Source organism: Rissa tridactyla, chromosome 9 (assembly GCF_028500815.1).
Source record: "Rissa tridactyla isolate bRisTri1 chromosome 9, bRisTri1.patW.cur.20221130, whole genome shotgun sequence".
In the NCBI taxonomy this organism is placed as follows: Eukaryota; Metazoa; Chordata; class Aves; order Charadriiformes; family Laridae; genus Rissa; species Rissa tridactyla.
This window is the reverse complement of record NC_071474.1, coordinates 1,316,239-1,336,632: the sequence shown is the minus strand read 5'-3', so window position 1 is coordinate 1,336,632 and position 20,394 is coordinate 1,316,239. Positions and strand designations below refer to the sequence as shown.

The 20,394-nt window shown below is 46.0% G+C and overlaps 1 protein-coding gene across 1 annotated transcript in view; it reads right to left on the bottom strand.

Annotated features, from left to right (window-relative positions):
* UACA (uveal autoantigen with coiled-coil domains and ankyrin repeats) overlaps positions 1–14,225 on the bottom strand; it is a 34,406-nt gene extending 20,181 nt beyond the window's left edge. The window contains exon 1 of the mRNA XM_054215183.1: positions 14,093–14,225. Within this exon, the coding sequence (XP_054071158.1) occupies positions 14,093–14,149 (57 nt within the window). The 5' untranslated portion in view covers positions 14,150–14,225. The remainder of the gene's footprint in view (positions 1–14,092) is intronic.
* Positions 14,226–20,394: the final 6,169 nt, after the last annotated feature.

Sequence of the window (20,394 nt, the reverse complement as noted above, 5' to 3'; positions counted from 1 at the left end):
CAGATAAGCGAGGAATTGCAAGTAACAGAGCCCAAAATAGCACCGCTAACAACTTCCCATCTAAGTAATCATCTCCAGTATAAGCTTTTCAGTATTCATAAGAAAACTGTTTCATAAGGAAGTGGGCAGATAAGACACGGCTGCTACAATTTTCCCCTCTATCAACCCTTATATAGTAAAAGGTGCCGGAGAACTCAACAGGTGAGACTGAGCTGTGAGAGATATTTGAATAGGGCAATTATGAGATGTGATCAATGGCAGACTTCAGTTTTCATGAATTCAGCAGTCAGCAACACATGAAATATGTACTAAATTTAGCCATCTCTAAGCCAAGTTCACATTTATCAAGAACAGCTGAGCTTCCCAGCTTTACTGAAAGTTACACCGTTTTTCATGCCCAACGCATAACAAAAATTGATGAAAGAACATCAGAAAAGCAAGAAGCAGAGACCCTATTTCCCCTCCCCAACCACTTGCCCCCTGCTTCATGCACCTGGGGCCAGGGAGCACGCTCGCCCTACAGCTGCCCGACAAGCCCATCCATAAGAAAAATCCATGGAGAGAACTGCCGTTGAACCACGGCAGAGAGAACTGCTGATCTGAGCCACCAGCAGCCAGGTCCCAAGGGAGGAAAGGCACAAGCCCACAGCAGGGGACAGCAGCTGATCCAATACGACACCAGACAGTACCCCAACTCTGCACGGCATGAAACCCAGTGCTGAAGTGCTGCAAGTCAGTGTAGGTACCCACGACATCAGCAGAGAAACGTACTTGCTAATTCAACTCACTGAATTCAGCCATTCTTAAAAATAGATCTCAACCAGCTCCACTACGTCCCAAGCAGTTTTCAAATTTTAACATCAAATGGGTGCACTAAAAATATGCAACAGGACAGTTTCTCCTGTGTCAGACTGTTCAATGGGTCAAAATTCAACTAAAAGTAATATTTAAGGGATGAACATCTATTCAGCTGTAGAAGAAAGAAATTCAATGTTTATCGCTTTACCAAGTTGCAACTACCAAAGCAACGTAGATTGCAAAGAAAGTACATGTCACTTATAAATAGACCACCACGCATTCAGTCTCAGACATTCATCCCCCCCTCCACTTTTGCCTTGTTTACTTCAAATTTAGAATTTCAGACCACAGGCCAAGCGTCCCACCCCAAAAGAGGGAGCTTGTTCTCTTCTGTTGCCTATAACCACCCTTTCTGAATTGCTTTACACTGTTCAGGAAATTCTGTTCTGTGACAGAGCCAGCATGGCCAAGCTGGACACCGATGACTTCATGTTCAAGAAGCTTTCAGCAGAAGATAAAAGGCTTATAAAGGAGTATTATATTCAAATCTAACTCTATACAGCAAAAGAATTTACTGATAATAGTGAGACATAAGCAGCCTGTAGGTGCATGAAGTTACTATCACAGTGGATCACAAATTCCACGCCTGACTGAATAAAGAACATTAAAACTGGTAAACCTAATAATTTCCAAAATAGAGCAGTTAGAGTAGCTGAAAACATTTTTGTTTCCTGAAGTGAGAAAGCAGCTTATCAATGCCTTGTCCTTCGTGTTGGGTTCATCACAACACACTCCTCCACCTCCTTTAAGCATGAAACCCACTACGCAAAAGTCTTGGCAGTCTTCGTGTGAAAGCAAGAACAACAGTAGATTTTAAAAAAGCAACTTTATATAATCTTCATGTTAAAAAAAACAGTCACATTCTATCAAGATAGAACTACCCTCCCCTTAAGACTGTCTTACGAGCAAAGACTAACATTTTTCAAGATTTAATGTAATAAAGTCTGGAAGATCCACAATGAAGAGAGCCAGTGCCAATTCGCCAGTTCTGAATGCCGTGAGAGCCCAGAGCTGCAGCAAGGTCTCACCTTGCACCAGAGCCAGGGTTTGCTAGGTAAAAAGAGGAGAAACAAAAAAAAGAACAAAACCAAAAGCCCACTACCGCCACCCTACATCTGTAGAATGGTTTGTATAATGGAGTTGTAGTCATGATTATCTTTAGTCCCCATTCTCATAATAAACAAGTTCACGGTAATCATGAAGTCTTAGCAATAGCTTATTCAGTACAATACTTGCTAAAAGTGACATGAAGGAATAAAAATAGACAACTAATGAAATTACAATCACTAGTGTTGCCCAGCTAAAGCGCAGTACCAATTTGTCAATTAATTAAAACATTTATTAGCTTAAAAGCCAAGCCAGCCTGGTTGGCATAGTGAAGTCATTGCATTGTGGTGGCATTACGTTCACAGCAAGTTATGTATATAACATTATGTTATGCAAGTTTTATTTTTAAATACCTTAGAAACTGTACATGCAGGGCATCAAGCTCTGCTCCCTCTCAATTCTTTTGCATATGACACATCTCACACCCTTAGAGGAAAGCAATCACACCTTGCACTTCTGCCACTGGGTTTGGATTGCCGAGTTCCATACTTGCAGCTTGTACCTGCTAGCACAAACTCACCTAAATCTATAGAAAACCCTTCACCAGCCATTCCTTCCTTCCATTTCATAAATCTCCTGATTAACAAGAGCATGATTTAAAAAAAAAAATACTATCATCTTAAGTGTTATAACCAAAGGGAAAAAAATTAAGTAAATTATATCCATTTCCTATGATGTACTAAATCAAATATTGTCTCCTAAGCATTTCACATTTAAGGAAAATTCCACACAAGAAGAGTTATAAATGACAGATATAACACACATTGATTAAAAAGAAACCGTTACAAAACATTTACAAAATTCAAGCTTTTACATTTTTGCACTACTGCCATGGATATGAAATCTAAGATACCTACCGTGTCTTTTGCTGCACAAGAAAACCAACAAGTCATCATAGAAGTCGTAGCTTCTTGCTGCCAGAAGCGATCACTTTATCTCGCATCAAGTTACAAACCACTGCAGCTCACAAAGCAGCAAGCCAGAGTTCAAACAGGCTGCTTTGAGAAACGTATTCTCTCCACCGCCCTGAATTCATTTTGGTCCATCCTTCACTTAGCTGGGATCCCCAAGTATATTTTCCCTCTCTTCAGGATCATCTTCAGACTTCATAACTCTTCAAACAATAGGGGCTGCCCCTGGCCAGGGGCTGCCCAGGCGGTGAAGCCCTTGGTGGGTCCGGCCGCCCGCTCAGCCTGTCCCCAGCAGTCCCCAGGAAAACCCTCCCAGAGGTTTTGTTTCTGTTGTGACAGACTGCCAGAGTAAGTCAGACTCACAAGTAAATATTGCCCAGATCTGAAATATCTTGTAAACAATACGTAGACAGTCTCATCAGCCCAGATCTATTTTCTGATAACCCAGTACTTGATAGCCAAGCGATAGAAAGCAATAGCTATTAATACATTCTCTGCATGCTCATGCCCTGAGTAATGCATTTTAGATTTAATGTTAACTAACGAGACAAGTATGCATGAAACTCTACTATGGTGTTTTTATGTTCAGCAGACATGCAAACACTCACTTTAAAATAACAAACATGTTAGTCAAATTAACTGTCCACTGACATTAATGAAGGTCATACTTATCACCACTAATAACACAGGAGGACTGAAATACTCGCAGGAGTAATTTTTTCCCATTCCACCACACCACAAAGCCGAAACCAGACTCGCGATCAGACTTCAGACAGTTACAACTGCCGAGCAGATGGAATGCAAGATCCTATTTTGACAGAAATGTAACCGATTTTAAATTAGAAAACACACATGCCTCTGCTTTAAAAAAAATATCTCCTTTTACAGTGATGAAACCCATTCTGAATAGAAGCTGGTTTCAGCTTACTGCTGCTGCCAGTCTGTCTCCCAACATGTTAAAGGAGAGGAGTCACAGAGACTGTCAAAACATTAAATAGACAGCATAATGATTAACAGCAGGGAAGCTGTAGACTCTCCTTTCACAAGTTTTAAGTTTAAATGGAGATCTCCTGAGTGCCGTATTTAGAGGAGTAGGTCAACACCACAAGCAATGCGCTGTTCTGTCTGCAGAAGAGAAACATGGTGCACAGCCAGAAAAACCACATACACGCACACCCTGGAGGACACACACAAGAGACTGCAAATAACCTCATAAACGGGTCTTCTCAGGAAAGAGATTCTAGAAATCACTCACTCATTCATATTTGCACAAATTCACCCTTTCCCAGTAACTTCTAAACTATTCCACATCACTGGCTGCCAGCATCAGCCCTTTGCCTTGCAGCACTAACATGTTTCTCAAAAGAGCATTCCAAGACTTTGCTGCAATTAGTGTCCACGTGACAAAGCCACTCCAAAAAAGTGCAATGACTATGTCCTCTCAAGTTATCCTCTGACCAGAACCAAGTCTGGCTCCTCAAGCTAATAATGGCATTTTTTGGAAAAAAAGTAAATACGCTTCACAAGTGACAGCAACAGCAAAAAAAAAGACCCAAACCACTTAACTGACATTAGCTCGGTGAGAAACTGTGTAGGTAAGACTACGCCTTCCAGGTGAACCATCTTTTCCAATTTATTTATCCCAAAAGTTTCACTTGTCTCCATTTTTATCTGCCTGCAGACATTCCTCATGACTCGTGAGCTGCACTCATCCTTTATGCTGAGGATCCTCCCATGACAGTCTCGACCACAAGATTTAGGATTGCTAAACCGCATTCCCTGCTCCTGCCCAGCTCAGTCCAGGCAGAGACAGCAGTGCTCAGGAAACACGGCCTTCATGGCTCCAGCAGCCTGAGCAGCTTTGGTAAACACAGCCCAGCGACAAACTCACACCAAATAAATAGTTCTCCAAGGTGGCTGTATCTCAGAGAGCTCAGAGGGTAGAAACCAATGAAGTGTACTTGGGTTGCATTCCTTCAGTGTAACCGAAGTTTGGAACTTAATTCGTATTTGGCTTTTCAGAACAAAGACCATCATCAGATCCACCAGCAGCACAGATCTCTGGAGGTGCTAAATTGCCAAACATACCACAGACGCCTAGCTAAGGCCAATGCTGCCCATTTCTTTTAGCACAGAGCACCTGTTTTTCCTAAACTCAGCCTGCCAGGAGCTCTTCCCAACTCCAGGTCTCCAAAGATAAGGGAGCATCCCATCTCCACCATCTGGCTAGGATCAAATGCAGTACTTGTTCCTATCAGCTTGTATCTGGTGTGCTCTCAGCTTAAGGGCTTTGTAGTGAGCAGATATGTTAGGCGTCTGCATGCACTCTGTACCTCCATCTGGTATCGTAACGCCTTCGGGAGAGGTGCAGAGATACACACACACACCAGCATGCTCAAAAAAAGAAACTGAACAAGCGCAGAATACTCTTCCAAAAGCTCTCCTAGCTTTCAATCAATGATTTAAACTTCCTGGGCTAGAGGGATTCTACCTACATGCTTAGTAATTCTGAATGAATTGCTCTATTAACTTACCCAGTTTTTCCTCAAGTCCAGGTAAGCTTTTAGCATCCTCAGTACCCTTTGGTAAGGGACTGTACAACTTCACTACACATTGCATGAGCAATTATCTCCTCCTGTTCCCTCTGAACCCGAAACCCTTTGTCTTATCAGACATTTAGCAGATCAGAAGTTAAGCTACTTTACCTATCTGCAGTCCTTGTCTGGTAGATATCTTTGGACCATCACATAACATTACATCCTCCTATGCTGCACGCCGCAATACTCTCAGCCAGCACTGATTCAGGCAGCAGATAAAAAAATATCACCACTATCGGTTGTTTACTAAAAAGAATATATGGCATAGTTCAGAGTCAAAGTTTATTGGAGACTCTAAAACTACAACCTTTGAAAACAAACCTGTTCATCATCCATCATTATAATTAAGTATTTAAATATGAGAGCAGCAAGAGCATTAATGACTGCCAGAAGAGGTATTTACACTCAGGGCACGTTTGGTACCCAGCCTAATTACTCTCACTGTTCCGAGCAAAGCAAGACAAGATGTTCTAGTTACTGAAGGCAGTGGAAGGGCACACCGTTGCTGGCAATGAAAGCCATGGGGTGCTATCAGCAAGGGTAGTTCTGATAGGCTACAAAAAATATATATATTTGTACACAGCTAAAAAACTGAGAAGCAATTAGCAAAGTTCATGTTTAAATTTTATTATTGTTATAGGATATATATTTATCAATAAACAAACATAGCATCATACTTAGGGAATCTGAGCTTGAAGCTACTGAGCATCTTCTCCCTCTCAACCAAAAAAAAGAAAAGCAGGTAGAGTTCATGAAGCCATGCACAGTATCACTGCCCACCCTGCCGCCCAAGTGTCCCCACCGAGGGACTCAGAGCAAAGTGCTCCATTAGGGATCCCAAGAGATGCAAGAAGAAAAAGTAATACTGGGATTATGGGGACCCAAACAGGACAGACAAATGAAGATCCCAACCCTGAAGGCCTCTGGAGAGCAATCCGTAATACCCTTTAATCCCAGCAGCTCTTCTGCTGAGATTTTTCTCAACCCAAATATTCTCTGGAGTGAAAACCTAGTAGCCAGAAGGGAACTCACAAGACTTTTCATGCCAGCAAGAAGAGATTTCTGGTCACCAGTCTGAGCACAATCAAGGAGGTATAACTCCCATTTGAGAATGACCTTTTTTTAAAAAGGGCAGTACAGGGCCAGGGACACGAGAAATACGGGTCTTAATATTGCAGTGAAAAAAATTGTGACAAGTTAACTTGTTGCTGAAATAGTATTGCTCAAGAAACTTCCACCTGAACTGGGACTCATCCAGAGTCTCTAAACACTTTTGCCTACACAGCTGCAGAACACCGACTCCATAAATAACCAGCCTATTTAAATAAAGCATGGACAATCTTTAGCAGTCATCTAACTGACTTCAGAAGTACCAGTTGTAATTCAAAGCAGCTCTTAAACCTTTCAGCCTGAAAGCTGACATAAACCTGTGAAAGTGAACACAGCTCCTCGTCACTGCTGGGTTAGGCAGATAATCCTATTAATGGAAAAAACCGAACGGGACACATCCTCCTCTAATGCCATTAGCGGGTGACATAAGCACATAACATACTGAGAGCAAAGAGCTCTGGTACAACACTGCCATCACCACTTACAGCAAGTGCTCACAAATATATGAATGGTCCTAGACAAAAACCACTAACATAATACTTTTATGGAAACAGTTATAAAACTAACACTGCAGTTTCTGAAGTCTGAGAAGACAATCAGATAAATCAATTCTTGTCAAAGAAGAGACCAAGAATTATTAATTTTAGGCCCATCTTTGTCACAAGATATTAATCTTTTTCAATTTAGGTCTCAGGCAGTTTTCCCACAGAGAAAGGCAGACACTCACTGACAAAGGAGAGTTACTTGAAAAACATACATGTGTCACGTAAGCCACGCACAGGTGAGAAGGGTAGGCTTGGCACATCTATAAACCCATGCATTTAATTTTCCTGCTCGTTCTACAGAGGTCAGAGTACATTTGTGATCATAACTAACATCTGAACAGACACGCCCTGCGATTTTATATGGCACAAAACGACAGTTGCTTTTGAAGTAGTTTGATTTATTTAAAGACTGCATAGACTGACAAAATGAAAGACTAGGTTAGACTATTTAAACTATTTTTAAAGATATGCACCAGGTGTATTTTCCCCCTACAGTACAGGCACAAATCAGCTAATACCCACCTACCTTGTGGACTTTGGCTTGCCTGCAGTTGCCTAGAAAATACTGCAGATACAACACTTCCGAAAGTGTTAGCTCAAGTGCGGGGGAAAATGGCATCTATATTTTATAAGCCTATCTTGATTATCAGGATATGTCTGTATTCACATACAAATGTTCTAGAGTAAGATGTACTGCTCAGGCTACGTAAGGGAAAAACAGACACAGCTTGAACACAGGGCTCTTGCTGCATGTGGGAACCTGCTGGCTGAAACTTGTCATGTTACCACCTTATTTACTGCAATTTCTCCATCTACGGAAAAGCCATCGGATGCCACAGAGTGGGCAAGGCTTAGTCTAAACAGAGATCAAAAATAACAGCCTTCCTAGGACCACTCTGGTTTTGCACTGCTCTCAAAATGCTCCTGTCAAGCATTCATAACAACAGTTATGCTGTCGCATGGCTTGTTTATACGTAACTGCATCCTGTAATTAATATAGGTAATATTCTCCTAACAAACAGGTTAAAGCAAAACAAACAGTAACCATCTAAAGCCTCAACATAAACATTCCTGATCTTACCCTATTCTTAAGGCATTTTCCTTCCTACTACAAGTTAGCACATCCCATCAAGATCAAATTATTAAGTATCGAGAAAGTATTCAAATCTAGTTCTAGCTAACTATGTGACATGTCAAATAGTCCTCTCAAAACCATCATGAGGGCTCTAATCTGTGTCAAACTACATTTCCACCTGCAAGGAGGGACATGTACCTAACAGTATAGCCAGTTTCTTTTCGGCTTGGCTGGAGTAGGGGGGAAAAAAAACCACCAGCATAACCACAACGGCACACAAAATACTGTGAAAGTGTCAAAGAACTGTGTCCAGCTCCTGAAGGATGCAAAGCCACTTAAAAAAATAAAAAATCAATTTTGTTTTTAAACACAACTTCCTCATGTTTCATTGCTAACATACCACTCAAGTGCACTTTATTGATAAAACATCCTCAAATTCTCAGTCCTGAGATACAGACCAACTTGGACACCAATAAAAGTGATGAGAACTAATTATGCACTCTGGAAACATACCAGTGTTTTTGCAGCTGCATTTTACAACAGTCTGATAAGTTAATTTTATGGGAACCGGGGCTGGACTTACATACATCAAAGAACATAACACCCTTTTACAGTAAGGAGAACAACACAGCTTTCACCACAGACATAATGGGAGACGGGGAGCCCTGGAAGCCTGGGTCCTGCTGCAGCCCGGCTTCGCCCCCACAGGTGCCCAGGAGAAAGTATTTCCCCTTTAAATGCGGAGAAAGCAGCAGGAAGGTCAGAGTCCGGCTGCCTTTGCCTGCCATTAAAAGCAGCATTATCACACTGCCTTCCTCCGACTCCAGGCAAACCATTAGCTTGAAATTACAGAGCTCTCAGGCAAGGACCGATTGATTTGTGTAATTCTATTTATTAATAACAAAGCATCAGAAAAATATTAGGGGGTGATGAAACACCATATGACTATTACATTCATCATGCAGGGAAGCAGCCTCAAGCACACACGCATGGAGAAGGGAATTCCGTGTTACAGTCTGACTCGACCCTGTTCGGTTTCCATTAAGTAATGAAAATATGGAGACATCAGTCTCTCAGATGTTATAAGCATCTGCTTGCTGATAAATATTAATATTTAAATGACTGACAAAGTACTACATAAGTTGTATCTGAACAAAAGTTCAGAAAAAACTTAACAGATAACCAGACAGCCTTATCTGCATAATTATGCCTGCAAATCAGCTAGGATATTTAACTTGCACACAGGCACTCACTGTTCTTCCAATTTTTAAAATATTTTTAATTGCTACATTCCAAAATGATAAAGCATTGATAAGCACTCCTTTTTAAGGAGCCTGAAAATTACAATGCACCTGTAAATAGGCTGCACCACAAAGCTTTTGCTGAACCACAAATTGCCCGTCTTGACTAACCTCCTGTTTCTTCAACATCAACCACAAACATCACACAAACAAGCACCCAATTCTATTTAGCTAAATGCAAATGAATCACAAAGGGTTTGGTGTTTTGTTTTGTTTTTTCTTTCCCCAAGGAACACGCACATTAGCACGAGCTTTAATAAAGCTTCCTGGAACGCAAACATACTCTAAAGAACAACCACAGCCAGTCTAGGACTTGGCATTTGAATATTATAGTGTTGCTGATTCTTGGCTGCGTTGCCTGAAGATGGCATTGTAAAGTCACCTGAGGTTGCCCACAGCAGACAGGAGGGAGGTAGGGGAGAGGGAAGAGTATCTTTGCTCTGGTCAACAGCAGCAACACTGGAAAAGTTCTGCTGATAGGTCATAGCATTGTGATCAGCGTGGCTGACAAAAAAAGTTTTGTCTTTGCAGAGCAGAATCGCAACTAAATGGCCATGAAAATCTTGTTCGTTGACACCAGCAATGAAAGTTTTTTCTTTTGTTTCAGAAGTTCAACACACAAGTGACCTTGAAATCTTCGGTTAAAACTAGGTTAAAAAACATCCATCTTTTACTTCATTCCTTCAGTTACTAATGTACATTCTACAGCACACTGGTGCTACAAGTCATTTTAAACAAAGTTATTCTGCTGTACACACAAATTCAGACAAACAGTATTCTTCCATTCCTTTAATAAAAGCAGTCAAATCTGAACGAGAGGTGGTACCTCCCCTCCCTGCTGCTGACAGGGCAGTAGCAGTTGTTTAATTGTGTATTGGGTCAACCCACAGAGTTCCACTCCTTACACAGAGGAACAGTCATCCATTTAACAGAATTGGGCAGTCTCCACAGGAAAAAGCGTTAACACAACCTTAAACAAGTTCAGCTGTCACTAACTACACAACTTGTTCAGATATTAATTTAATAATCACAGATCATCATACCAGAGCAAGTGCTCAGATGTCTACCTTTGTGTCTTGCACAATGATTTCCGCTAATTATAGATGATGTGCAGTTTCTCCTAATTAAAAAAAATAAAATAAATCCAACATCATTTTTCCCCAGAGGAGAAAGGATTGACAGAAGTTTTCACATGGCTTTACATCTGCTCATTCTCATTACTGGCAGGTGCTCCAGGCAGTGCTGCTAATTTCTGAAGCGTGTGTGTATCTCACCCCAGCTCTGTCTTTGATGTAGTATCTTAGGATGCAAACAACTCAAGAGATGCAGACCCACCACTGCTCAGTGATAACAGCTTCAGCTGTGCTCCAGCGCTGCCAAGAACCCTGTGTTTCACAGGAAGCAGCTATCCTCTGGCAAGCAGTCCAGAAGCACCCTTCCCTGAATTCCAGACCTCTTCACAAAGGACAGAAAGGTTAAAAGCCCCACATTAATAAAATAACACGCCTCAAATTTAACAGAACACCTCCACAGCTATTTCCCAAGTGTTAAAGAAGTAGGCAACCTTCCCCCCCTCAGAGGCCAACAGTTAGAATCTCACCGGTGAAAGTCGATTAGCAAAGGCTTAAAATAAAAATAACTTTGCAGAACAATAAATCAATCTTTCCCCAATCATCTTCTCAAGAAAAACCAACCAGTGAGCACTTCATATTTCCTTCTTGTACACAGAGCTACAGACAGAATTTCTAACTTTACTGGAAGAACACACTTTCTAAACACAAACTAGATCACAAACACGCATTTAAAGTATCAGCATGTATTTTGGAATCTCAGAAATACTAGCAGTGCACGCTGCTGTGGTCACCCCAATATGAACGACTACATTAATTAAAATCTATCTTGTAAATGTTGGTGGATGGGGCACCATCTCTGACTGAAAGTGAGGACCATGCCCCCAAGGCTTTCTGCTCCACAGAATCTGGTGTTAAAGTTTCCAGCCTACACTACAGCAAATGACAAGCATTTGTCTCACTATTCAGAGCACTGAAGTTACTGAACAGGCTGCTCAGATTATTTTCCAAGCACCATCCGCCAGCTGGAGTTGGCAAAACCAGATAACTCCATTTTCAAACACAGCATTCTAGATAATTGCAGAATTGGTAATAACAATTGTTTTTACTTTCTGCTGCCTTTCATGGCTTCCCTCCATTGTGAGACAGGTAATAAAGCAATTTCCAAAAGGTCACCATCAGAAGACAGAGGGCATGTAACTATTACCTTAACCTGAAGGAAAATTTTCAGAAGCATGAAGGGATTAGGTTTCTCTCCACCCCCCAGGAAATAGCACTGGGTGGGGACAGGAGAGAGGGATGAAGTTTCTCAAACAGGCAACTCTTTTACACTCGTTTCAACCAGGATCTATAAAGTTCACGCTGGCAGGATTCCCACCCACTTCCCCTCAGAAACACAGACCTGGCTTTACCCAGTCATCCCCCACTTCGGCCTCACTATTAACACCCACCCATGCGGATGGATTTTTTTTCCCCATATAGAAGATAAGTTGGTGTTTGATTAGCCAGTGGAGTGATGATGTAACCAAAATACGTAATAAACAGAGGAAATAAGAACATGATGGGTACAAAACCCAGTTTGTAAGGGATCTCAGTGAAAGTGATTTCCCTTCTTGTTTTTTAGAATAACCTCATCTCTGAAAAGTATTAAGAATGCTCAAACCTACTTTGAAAGAAAGGCTTGTTGAGCCTCCACCTATGGAAGTAAAAAATCTCCATCTCCATTCAAAAACAAATACAGGCACTATAAGTGTTTGTTGAAATTTAATTATTGTAGGCTTATTTTAAAATAACAAACAGTCTAAAGTATAGGACAATTAATGAATAACATAAACGGATGCCAGCCTACACATGACAAATTATCATAACAGACATCTGAATCACTTCTTTGCACAGTGAAATGTTCAGCACGGTGATGCACTTGCACACTGAGCTGTCATTTTGTCAGATGAGTTCAGTCAGCAGTTTACAAGCCTGAATATCTACATATCTTTCAAATGAGCTATTATTTTCAAGTAATAGCTTCAGATCCAAGACAAATGTGCAGGAGTATTTTGAAGATAGTTAATACCTTAAAAGACAACTGATAAAAGTCAGAGTACCGTATTAACCTGCCCTTTTCCGCTATTTCACGTAGCCAGTGGCAAGTTTAGCAAATCAGCACACAAGACAGCAAGCAGCTTAGGAGTGCAACTTCCACAGCAGACACCCAAGGAAGCATTTACTGAATGGTCACGATTAAAAATGATTTACCACACAAAGTAATTCCCCAATATAGCTTTCTTCAGTCACAAAGGCCTCTCTCATCAAAAGTCATCTGCAGAGATGAATGAAGTAAAAATGAAACCAAATAAAGTCATTTAAAGCCAGCTAACACTAGCCTAGATCTTGGAAGCTGTAGAGAATGAGACACAGACAAATTGCACCATCACAAAGGTACCTCATTTCCAGAGGTTGCAACTCCCCCAGGCCCAGTATTCCCAGACTGGATGATCAGAAATCACAACTGTGTAAAGTCACTAGCCACTTTGAAAGCTTTTTGTCCACTTTCTACACAAATCCTCCTTCTGTGCACTGGGATAAGTGCTCCAATTTTGACACAGGAATTGCTAATATTGAACAAGCTACTGACAATGCCATGCACGCATATCTCAGCAAGCCCCAGGGCAGGTTGCCAGTCGGAGCTCAACACCAGCTCACAAGGCTCTTACAGGAAAAAAAAAAGAAAAAAAGCGTTCATTTCTGATGAAGCCAGAAAGCAAAACTGAATGCAGAGGTAACGTGTTTGCAGGCTTGTCTTCTGAGCTGCAGGTCACCTAGGGGAGGCTGAACAGGGGGCTGGGTGCCGCGTGTAGTGCATGTTCTCATCCCACTCGGAGATGCCCTCTCTGCTGTGCCTGCTCCCCGGGGCGCACCGCCTGCCCTGGCACTCCAACCCCGAGGGAGACCCACTCCTCCAGCAGCCCCCAGTGCCAGTGTGCCGCCGCCCCATAGCTGCCCGACGGCTGCCCCACAGAGCTCGCTCCCCACGGATGCCAGAGGCTCTCCTCCCCCAAGGCTACGCCAGCTCTTCTATGCTCTCTGTCCCCCGGCAAAGCCTCAGCTCCCCAGGGAGCCGGAGCTCCCCGTGCTCTGTCCCCCCGGAACGCCCAGCTGCCCGGCCCCTTCTGCTCCTCTCACCCCAGCTCCCGGACACCCCACAGACTCACAGCCCTCCTGCCCCATCCACCCCCCGGAGGCCTCAGACCCCACCTCAGCTCCCCCAGCCTTGTCCCCCAGCAGAGCCCACCCTCCACCCCAGCCCACCCCCTCCACGGGGCTGCACGCCCACCGCCCGCCCGCAGCGCTCAGCCCCACCGCTCCATCCCAGGTAACTCCGGGGGGCCCAGCTCCCACAGCGCAGCAGCCCCCAGTCCCGCCTGCCCTCACAGGAGCCCCCGGGCCCTCGGCCCGCCAGCGCAGGCCCCCGCCCCCGGGAGGGAGCCTCTGTCCCCCATCCCAGCCCTGCCGGCACCCACCGCGCTGCCCCCGATGACCGCTTCGTGCTTCTTCAGGCGGGACTTGAGGCTCTTCATGGCGCGGCCCCGGGCGGGCGGGCGCGGTACCGGCCCCGCGACGCGCACCCGCCGCCGCCACGGCCGGGACGGGCTGGCCCCCGCCCGCCGCAGCACCCCTAGCCCGCCGCCCCGCCCACCCCAGGAGTCCCAGCCAATAGCCGTCCGCCCGCGCGGGCGCCGCGGCCAATCACCAGGCGTGACGGGGGGAGGGACTTCCTCGTTTTAAAGGCCGCCTGAGGTGGGTGTGGGTGGCAGCGGCGTGACGGGCGTGGGGTCTTACCCCGTGCGGAGCCGCCCGCCCGCCAGGGGGCGCGCCGCGGGCGGGGCAGAGGCACGCGGCAGGCGCTGCGCCGCTCTGGCGCCAGGGCAGCCCCTCAGGGGCACCACGGAGAGGGCGGCCGGGCCTTGCGCTGCTGAGGGTCCGGGGACCCGGGCAGGGCCGCCCCGCTGTGCGGGCCTGTCCCCCGGGAAGACGCCGCCGCCATCCCTCCAGGCTTGCCGGGCTGGGGAAAGAGGACAGAGCTCCCGGGCCTGGTGGTGGGAGGGAGAGGGTAGGAGCCCGGCGTGTGCTTGCCAGGAGTGGAAAAAGCAAACCGATTGCTGGCCTTGCAAACAGCCTTCCTCTTAATAAAGGAGACGTTTATTCACAAGAGATCTTACAAGCCGAGCAGAGGCAGCATTTAAAACAATGTAATTAACTCCCTGCTTCTGCGTAAGGAATGTCTGAGGGTAGCAGTTTGCTTGTTTTGGTCCCAGCTTTGTTCAGCCCAAAGTCTATTTAACATCTCCTTTTCATCACATTACTCACAGCCCTGTCACACACAATGGCACAGCACTGGGAACTTTAAGGTCATGCACGGTTTTGAGACTGTTTAATTACAACCCGTGGGTTGTGTTTAAACTCTTAAAACCTTGCTTATTACAGCTGGGTTGGAGTTAATCAATGTATCTCTCTAATGTAAGCAGAGCTCAAGGTAAATGTCACTGCTTTTTAATCAATTCAGGCAAACCATGTATTCAAACACTTAGGTTTCTCTATGGGTGGCCTGTTTAGAGGCAAAGATACCTGGTGTCTTTGAATATATACTGTCATTTTGTGCACTTCAGTGTCGCTGAGAAGTACCAGCGTGCTCCAAAATGAAAACCTTCCCCAGAGGAGTCTAACCCCCAGCCTAACCTCATCTAAAAGGGATTAAGTCAGATCTGAACCCTTTGCAGAAACGACGTTCGTGCTTTGAATGCCATTTAATGGTTTCAGGGTTCTCCTCTCTCGCTTTCAGGCACTCTCTCTCCTTTCAGGAGCCACCTCCTTTCCCTCTGGATGTCTCCATGCTTTTAAGGCACTGACAGAAACTCCGAGACCGGCTTCTCCTCAGAGCAGAAATAAAACACCTCTCGACACCTCTGTCATTCAGCCAGCACCTCTCCGGCTCTCACACGCCTGTGAGTCCCCCTTGAACCCTGGTTCCCACCACGTCAGCCTGGTATTGCCATGCTGTCACCGCTGGCGCGGGTAACCTGACCCTGCCTGGCACAAATCAGAGTGACGTGGTAGGTAAAATGACAGCAGCAGCTGGAAGCTGGTGAAATCAGGGTTCCCTGGTTATTTCCTACCCGTGGCAATACAAGCGGTGGTTTCCTTTCGTTAGCCGAAGGTACAGAATTGAAAAAGCAAATTCCTAGAGCGCACCCAAGCCACAGCGCCTCAAAAGGGCGTTTGCGTAAGGATCTGCACGAACATGAGCCAGCACTGTTCATGTCCACTCACGAATCCAAGCGCAAAGCTGAGCCCCAGCACAAGTCTAACCTGGGGCGGGCGAACTGGTTTGAGGTGTTCAAATCAGAACCATTGTCTGCCGAATTGTCGCAGAAAATAGTTGGTTCATTAAAAATAAGGTTTTACTACCAAAAGTTTCAGCTTTACAAGCTATTATCTGACTTTCAGGACCAAGCCAACAGAAGTAGCTTTCTCCTCCTTCCACCAAGTTTATGCTGTTGAAAGGAAGCTCCTTCTGAGCCACCCCAGTACAAGGGAAAGCAGAATTTTAAAAATAACTCCTTGCTATCATGTCAGTGCTGAGAAGCTGCACATAGCAGTTCCAAGTGCTCAACCAACTCCAGAGCCATTCCCTGTCCCCAGATAGTCACACGCGACATGCGTTTGCACCGACCAGCTGGGTCTCTGCTCTCCTGAAGGCTCAGCCGCCGCTGTGGTAAGAGGACAGCATCTGCCTCGTGAACCAGCTTCCTCCTGCTGGAGTCGATCCTGGGTGAAGCTTGTCCCAGTCACACCACAGTTCTCACTAGACAGTTCTCTGCAGGGTAAAGCGATCAGCCGGAGCAGAGCCTTCCCCTTTTTTCACCCCTGTCAAAGCAGGAAGCTCCCTATCTGAACAGCATCTCTCATCCCTCGCGATGCATGTGTCAGCACAAGAACAAGATGTTTCACGTTAAATTACTAGGGACTGACTCATATGTTTGACTGGCATCCAGGCCGTACAGACTCAGGAGGGAACCCAGCTAATCTTACTGCCTCGACAGCACATATTGCAGCTCTCACCTTTAACTCACCAGCCCAAGCTGGGCCATAGCAGTGCAGTCTGGAGAGATGTCCATGCTCTGGCCCTTCCCCTGACCACGGCGCCAGAACTATTCCCTGATTTTGGACACATCTACTACAGTCTTTTTCTCCGGACTTCTCACTTTGCTCTCCAAATTAATTCAAGCTGCTGCTGCTAAGATTCTTGGTGTGTAGTTCCCACTACATCACCCCTCTCCACATCCCCTCCCCTCTCTGCCTGTTAGCTGGATACATCCTCGTTTGTTCCGCAGTACTCTCTCACCATCACTCTATTACTGGTTCTTGGCTTCCATCGCCTCATTCCCTGCTTGTCTGGCTAGACTTTTTCCCAGCTCTCTTGTAAGTGAGACGAGCAATAGAAGCCAATCTGCTTGGCTTGTATTTGCTTCGCGTGGGCACAAACAGTAAAGCACAACCTGAGGGTGGTTAGATAAGGTCACTTCACTGCTGACAAACAGAGAGGCCAAATGGAAATTTGCAGCTCTTGCTGGAGATTTGTTCCGCTGTCTCACCAACTCCACGTGTTTATTTCTCTGGGTCTTTATCCTTCAAACCACAGGTTTCTTTGGAGCAATGGCTGACACGGGCTGTACGTCTCCTTGCACACTGACGTCGGGTTTGGTGGATGCCCATTAGGTGCTCATCCATCAGCAACACTGTCCTCACGCCCCGCTGCCATGGGTGGCCAGCCATGGGGACTGCCAGAGCACTGCCGAGCACCGCAGGGCCGCACACACTAATACACACTTAGTGCCGTGTCAGTACCCATGGCTAGAATCTGATCTAAACAAGCAGCTCATGTAGCTCAGAAACTATCACACTCTGTATCTGTTCAAATCTTTCATTTTTGTGACAACCTTCGCTTGCAGCAGCACAACAAAGGGTATATTTATTCCAGCAATGTTTGTGTGATAAGTACCGAGTTAATGGCACACAAAATTCGCTGGCCGCTCCTCTAACAGGCCTGGGATCTAATTAATCTCTGGCAAGTTCCCCTGAAATAGAAGCAGTGTTGGCCTGCACATCTAGCAGTCGAGACAAAGTAAGCGGAGCCAAGCTGTGCAGCGAGATAGGAGGAAGTAATAGCTCCACCATGGCGGAGGTTTGGTCAGAGTTGCAGTGCCAAAGTCTGCGTTTCTGCTCTGTTAGAAGAGCACCGTTTGTGCAGTTCCCTTACCCGCAGTCGGAGTTCAAGGAGAAGAAACTTGCACAAAGCTAGGTGGTCGCGCACTCCACCACGCGGGGTGATACCACCTTCCTGAGCTTGTGAGCAGCAGAGACAACCGAGGAGTGGGTTCCATACGGACTGTGACTCCGGGACCACCACCTACGCTCGGTGGCATCTGCCTGCGGCCACCTGGGGAGCTGGCTGTGGAGGACCCTCTGAACAAACATCTGTCTCCAAAAAGAGTCTCAACACGCTTTGGTTCTCAGCTATTTTATAAGACAGAAAAGCAGTTCAGTCTGAATATATTCCAGTTCTCTAGGCACTTGGCTTATCAATCGGTTTGTAACAGGATATCAAAATCAAACCCCAACATGACTGAAAGGGGAACGCGCTCCTCACTTTCTATTTCTACGTGGGTCATTAAATTACCCAGCCACTTCCTGCATCACTTGCGGCCTTAATCATCTGGATAAATTAATCGCCATGCCAGACACACTCATGGAGGAGGGTATAATTTATCTCCCTTTGCTCTTGAACCCATGAAGAGTCAGTCTTCCCTGCAAGGGTACAGCGAGGCCTTGTTCTCCTGGGATGTCTTACAGCCGGCCCATGCCCAGGCGTCCGGCTGGATGCAGTGCGCCTGGCAGAGGCACACTTCTCCGTCCGCCACCTTTCTCGGCTGGGTCTCATGCCCACACCAGGTGCCTCCCAGGAGCAGCCTGCAGCGATGGCCACACAGAACCAGAGCACGCAGGCAGCCACTGGTGTGCCCGGTGGGCCCCAGAGCCTGGCCGCTCTGCCTGCTGCTGACTCCCACCTTCCCCCACGGCCGCTTCTCCCCATCCCCAGAAGCGCCAGCCATGTGTGCACAAACCTGCCCGCACGTCTCGCTGCCACCGTGCTGGGGATGGGGAGGAGACACGGCCGCAGGTACCAACAAGGAAGTGGTGAGAAGTCTTTTACAACACACAGCCAAAGCAGTCCAGTGTCCGAGCTTTCATTTTACTCCTTTTACCCCCATTTTGTTCTGGGTTCCAGGAAAGGGAGAAGGGAGGAAACATGTTTAGACGGAAACCTCCATGCAGCCAGTGTTTACACACTGTGCTCCTGAACCAGTCTGGCATGATGCCGAGCTTAGGAAAAAACAAAGCGTGTGCCAGCCTCTTGGGAGCTGAATTTGACAAAAGCTCGGCTGCCAACTTGGCTGCTCTCACTTATTCCTAGCGGCTATTTCAGAACAGTGCCTGGTAGTCACAGAAACACTCAGCCCTGCGCACAGAGCACAGACCGAGCGCGAGACCATGCCCGTCGCGGAGAGCTGCCTGTGCGTAACCAACAGGGCAGCAATGGGAATGGAAACAGGTGGGATACGACTTTCCAAAGCTGTACAGCAGGTCAGAAGTGGGTGTAGAAACTAGGGCTGCTGCCTACCGCCAGGACAGGCTGTCCTGTGTATTTGTTACTGATTAAAACACACCCCGAGAGAAGATAACACCCCAAAGGAAGGGAATCTGTTTTGGCAGTGGGTGCGGGCAAAGCTCAGTTTGTGGATGAAGACCAAGGCAAAACAGCTCCTCAGTTTTTTCACACACACACGCATTTGCAGGAAAGTGGCTAATTTAATTTTCATGACCACATGGGACTCTAGTTCTAGTTGTAAGGGGAAGATTTTGAAATATCGCTAGGGAAGATGTACATGTAAAGGCATCTTATCTTGGGTCTCCAAGCCTTGCCAAGCACCTCTGCTGCTCAGAGAAAGCAAATACATTTTCAGAGAAGTGAAATTGCTGTGATGAGGCAACAGCACTGAGAGCCAGCCAGTAAACCTGTGATGGTTTTTAGTACTGTGGTCCGCAGCATCTGTGTGATAAATTTTATTAATTAAGCAGCACATTCCAACAAGTGTAAGGGAGCTGAATTTCCAAGTGAAACTAAAGGCAGTGTGTCACACACAGACTGCAGTGTTCACCCCAGAAAGCTGCGGTGGAACTCTGTGTAACATGCACTGCGGCCGTACCCGAGGACGTGAATGCCTTGTAGCCAGAATTAGAAGCAGAAGTGGGTGCAAGAGACATACCAAAACCTCACATTCACACATGCATCAGGAAATCGTCACCATTAGATTCTGGTTCCCCACACTGCAAAGAAAAGCGGGGGTTTCTGCTGCTTCTGTTTATCAGCAGAAGTAGCCAGGAGCTTCAGTGCAATAATGCAGCTCCTGTAACCTAGGAGCTTCTGTCCGGGGGCCTCCCGGGATGCCACGGTACCCTGGGCAAACCTGCAGAGAGGGAAACAGCAAACACTGTGCAAAGGGAGAGCCCAGCGTAGCCCCACAAGGCCCAGTGGATTAGCAGAGCAGTTCAGGAATGGCCGTGGAGGCAGAAAACATGAAACGAGCATCTGGAAACGTGCAGATCCTGAACTCATCCTGTAAGCGCTCCCTGACAAGCAACCCATCCGTGGGCGGGCTTACAGCGGAGAGCCCAAGGGCAACCGCAAGGGCTGCTTCACTCC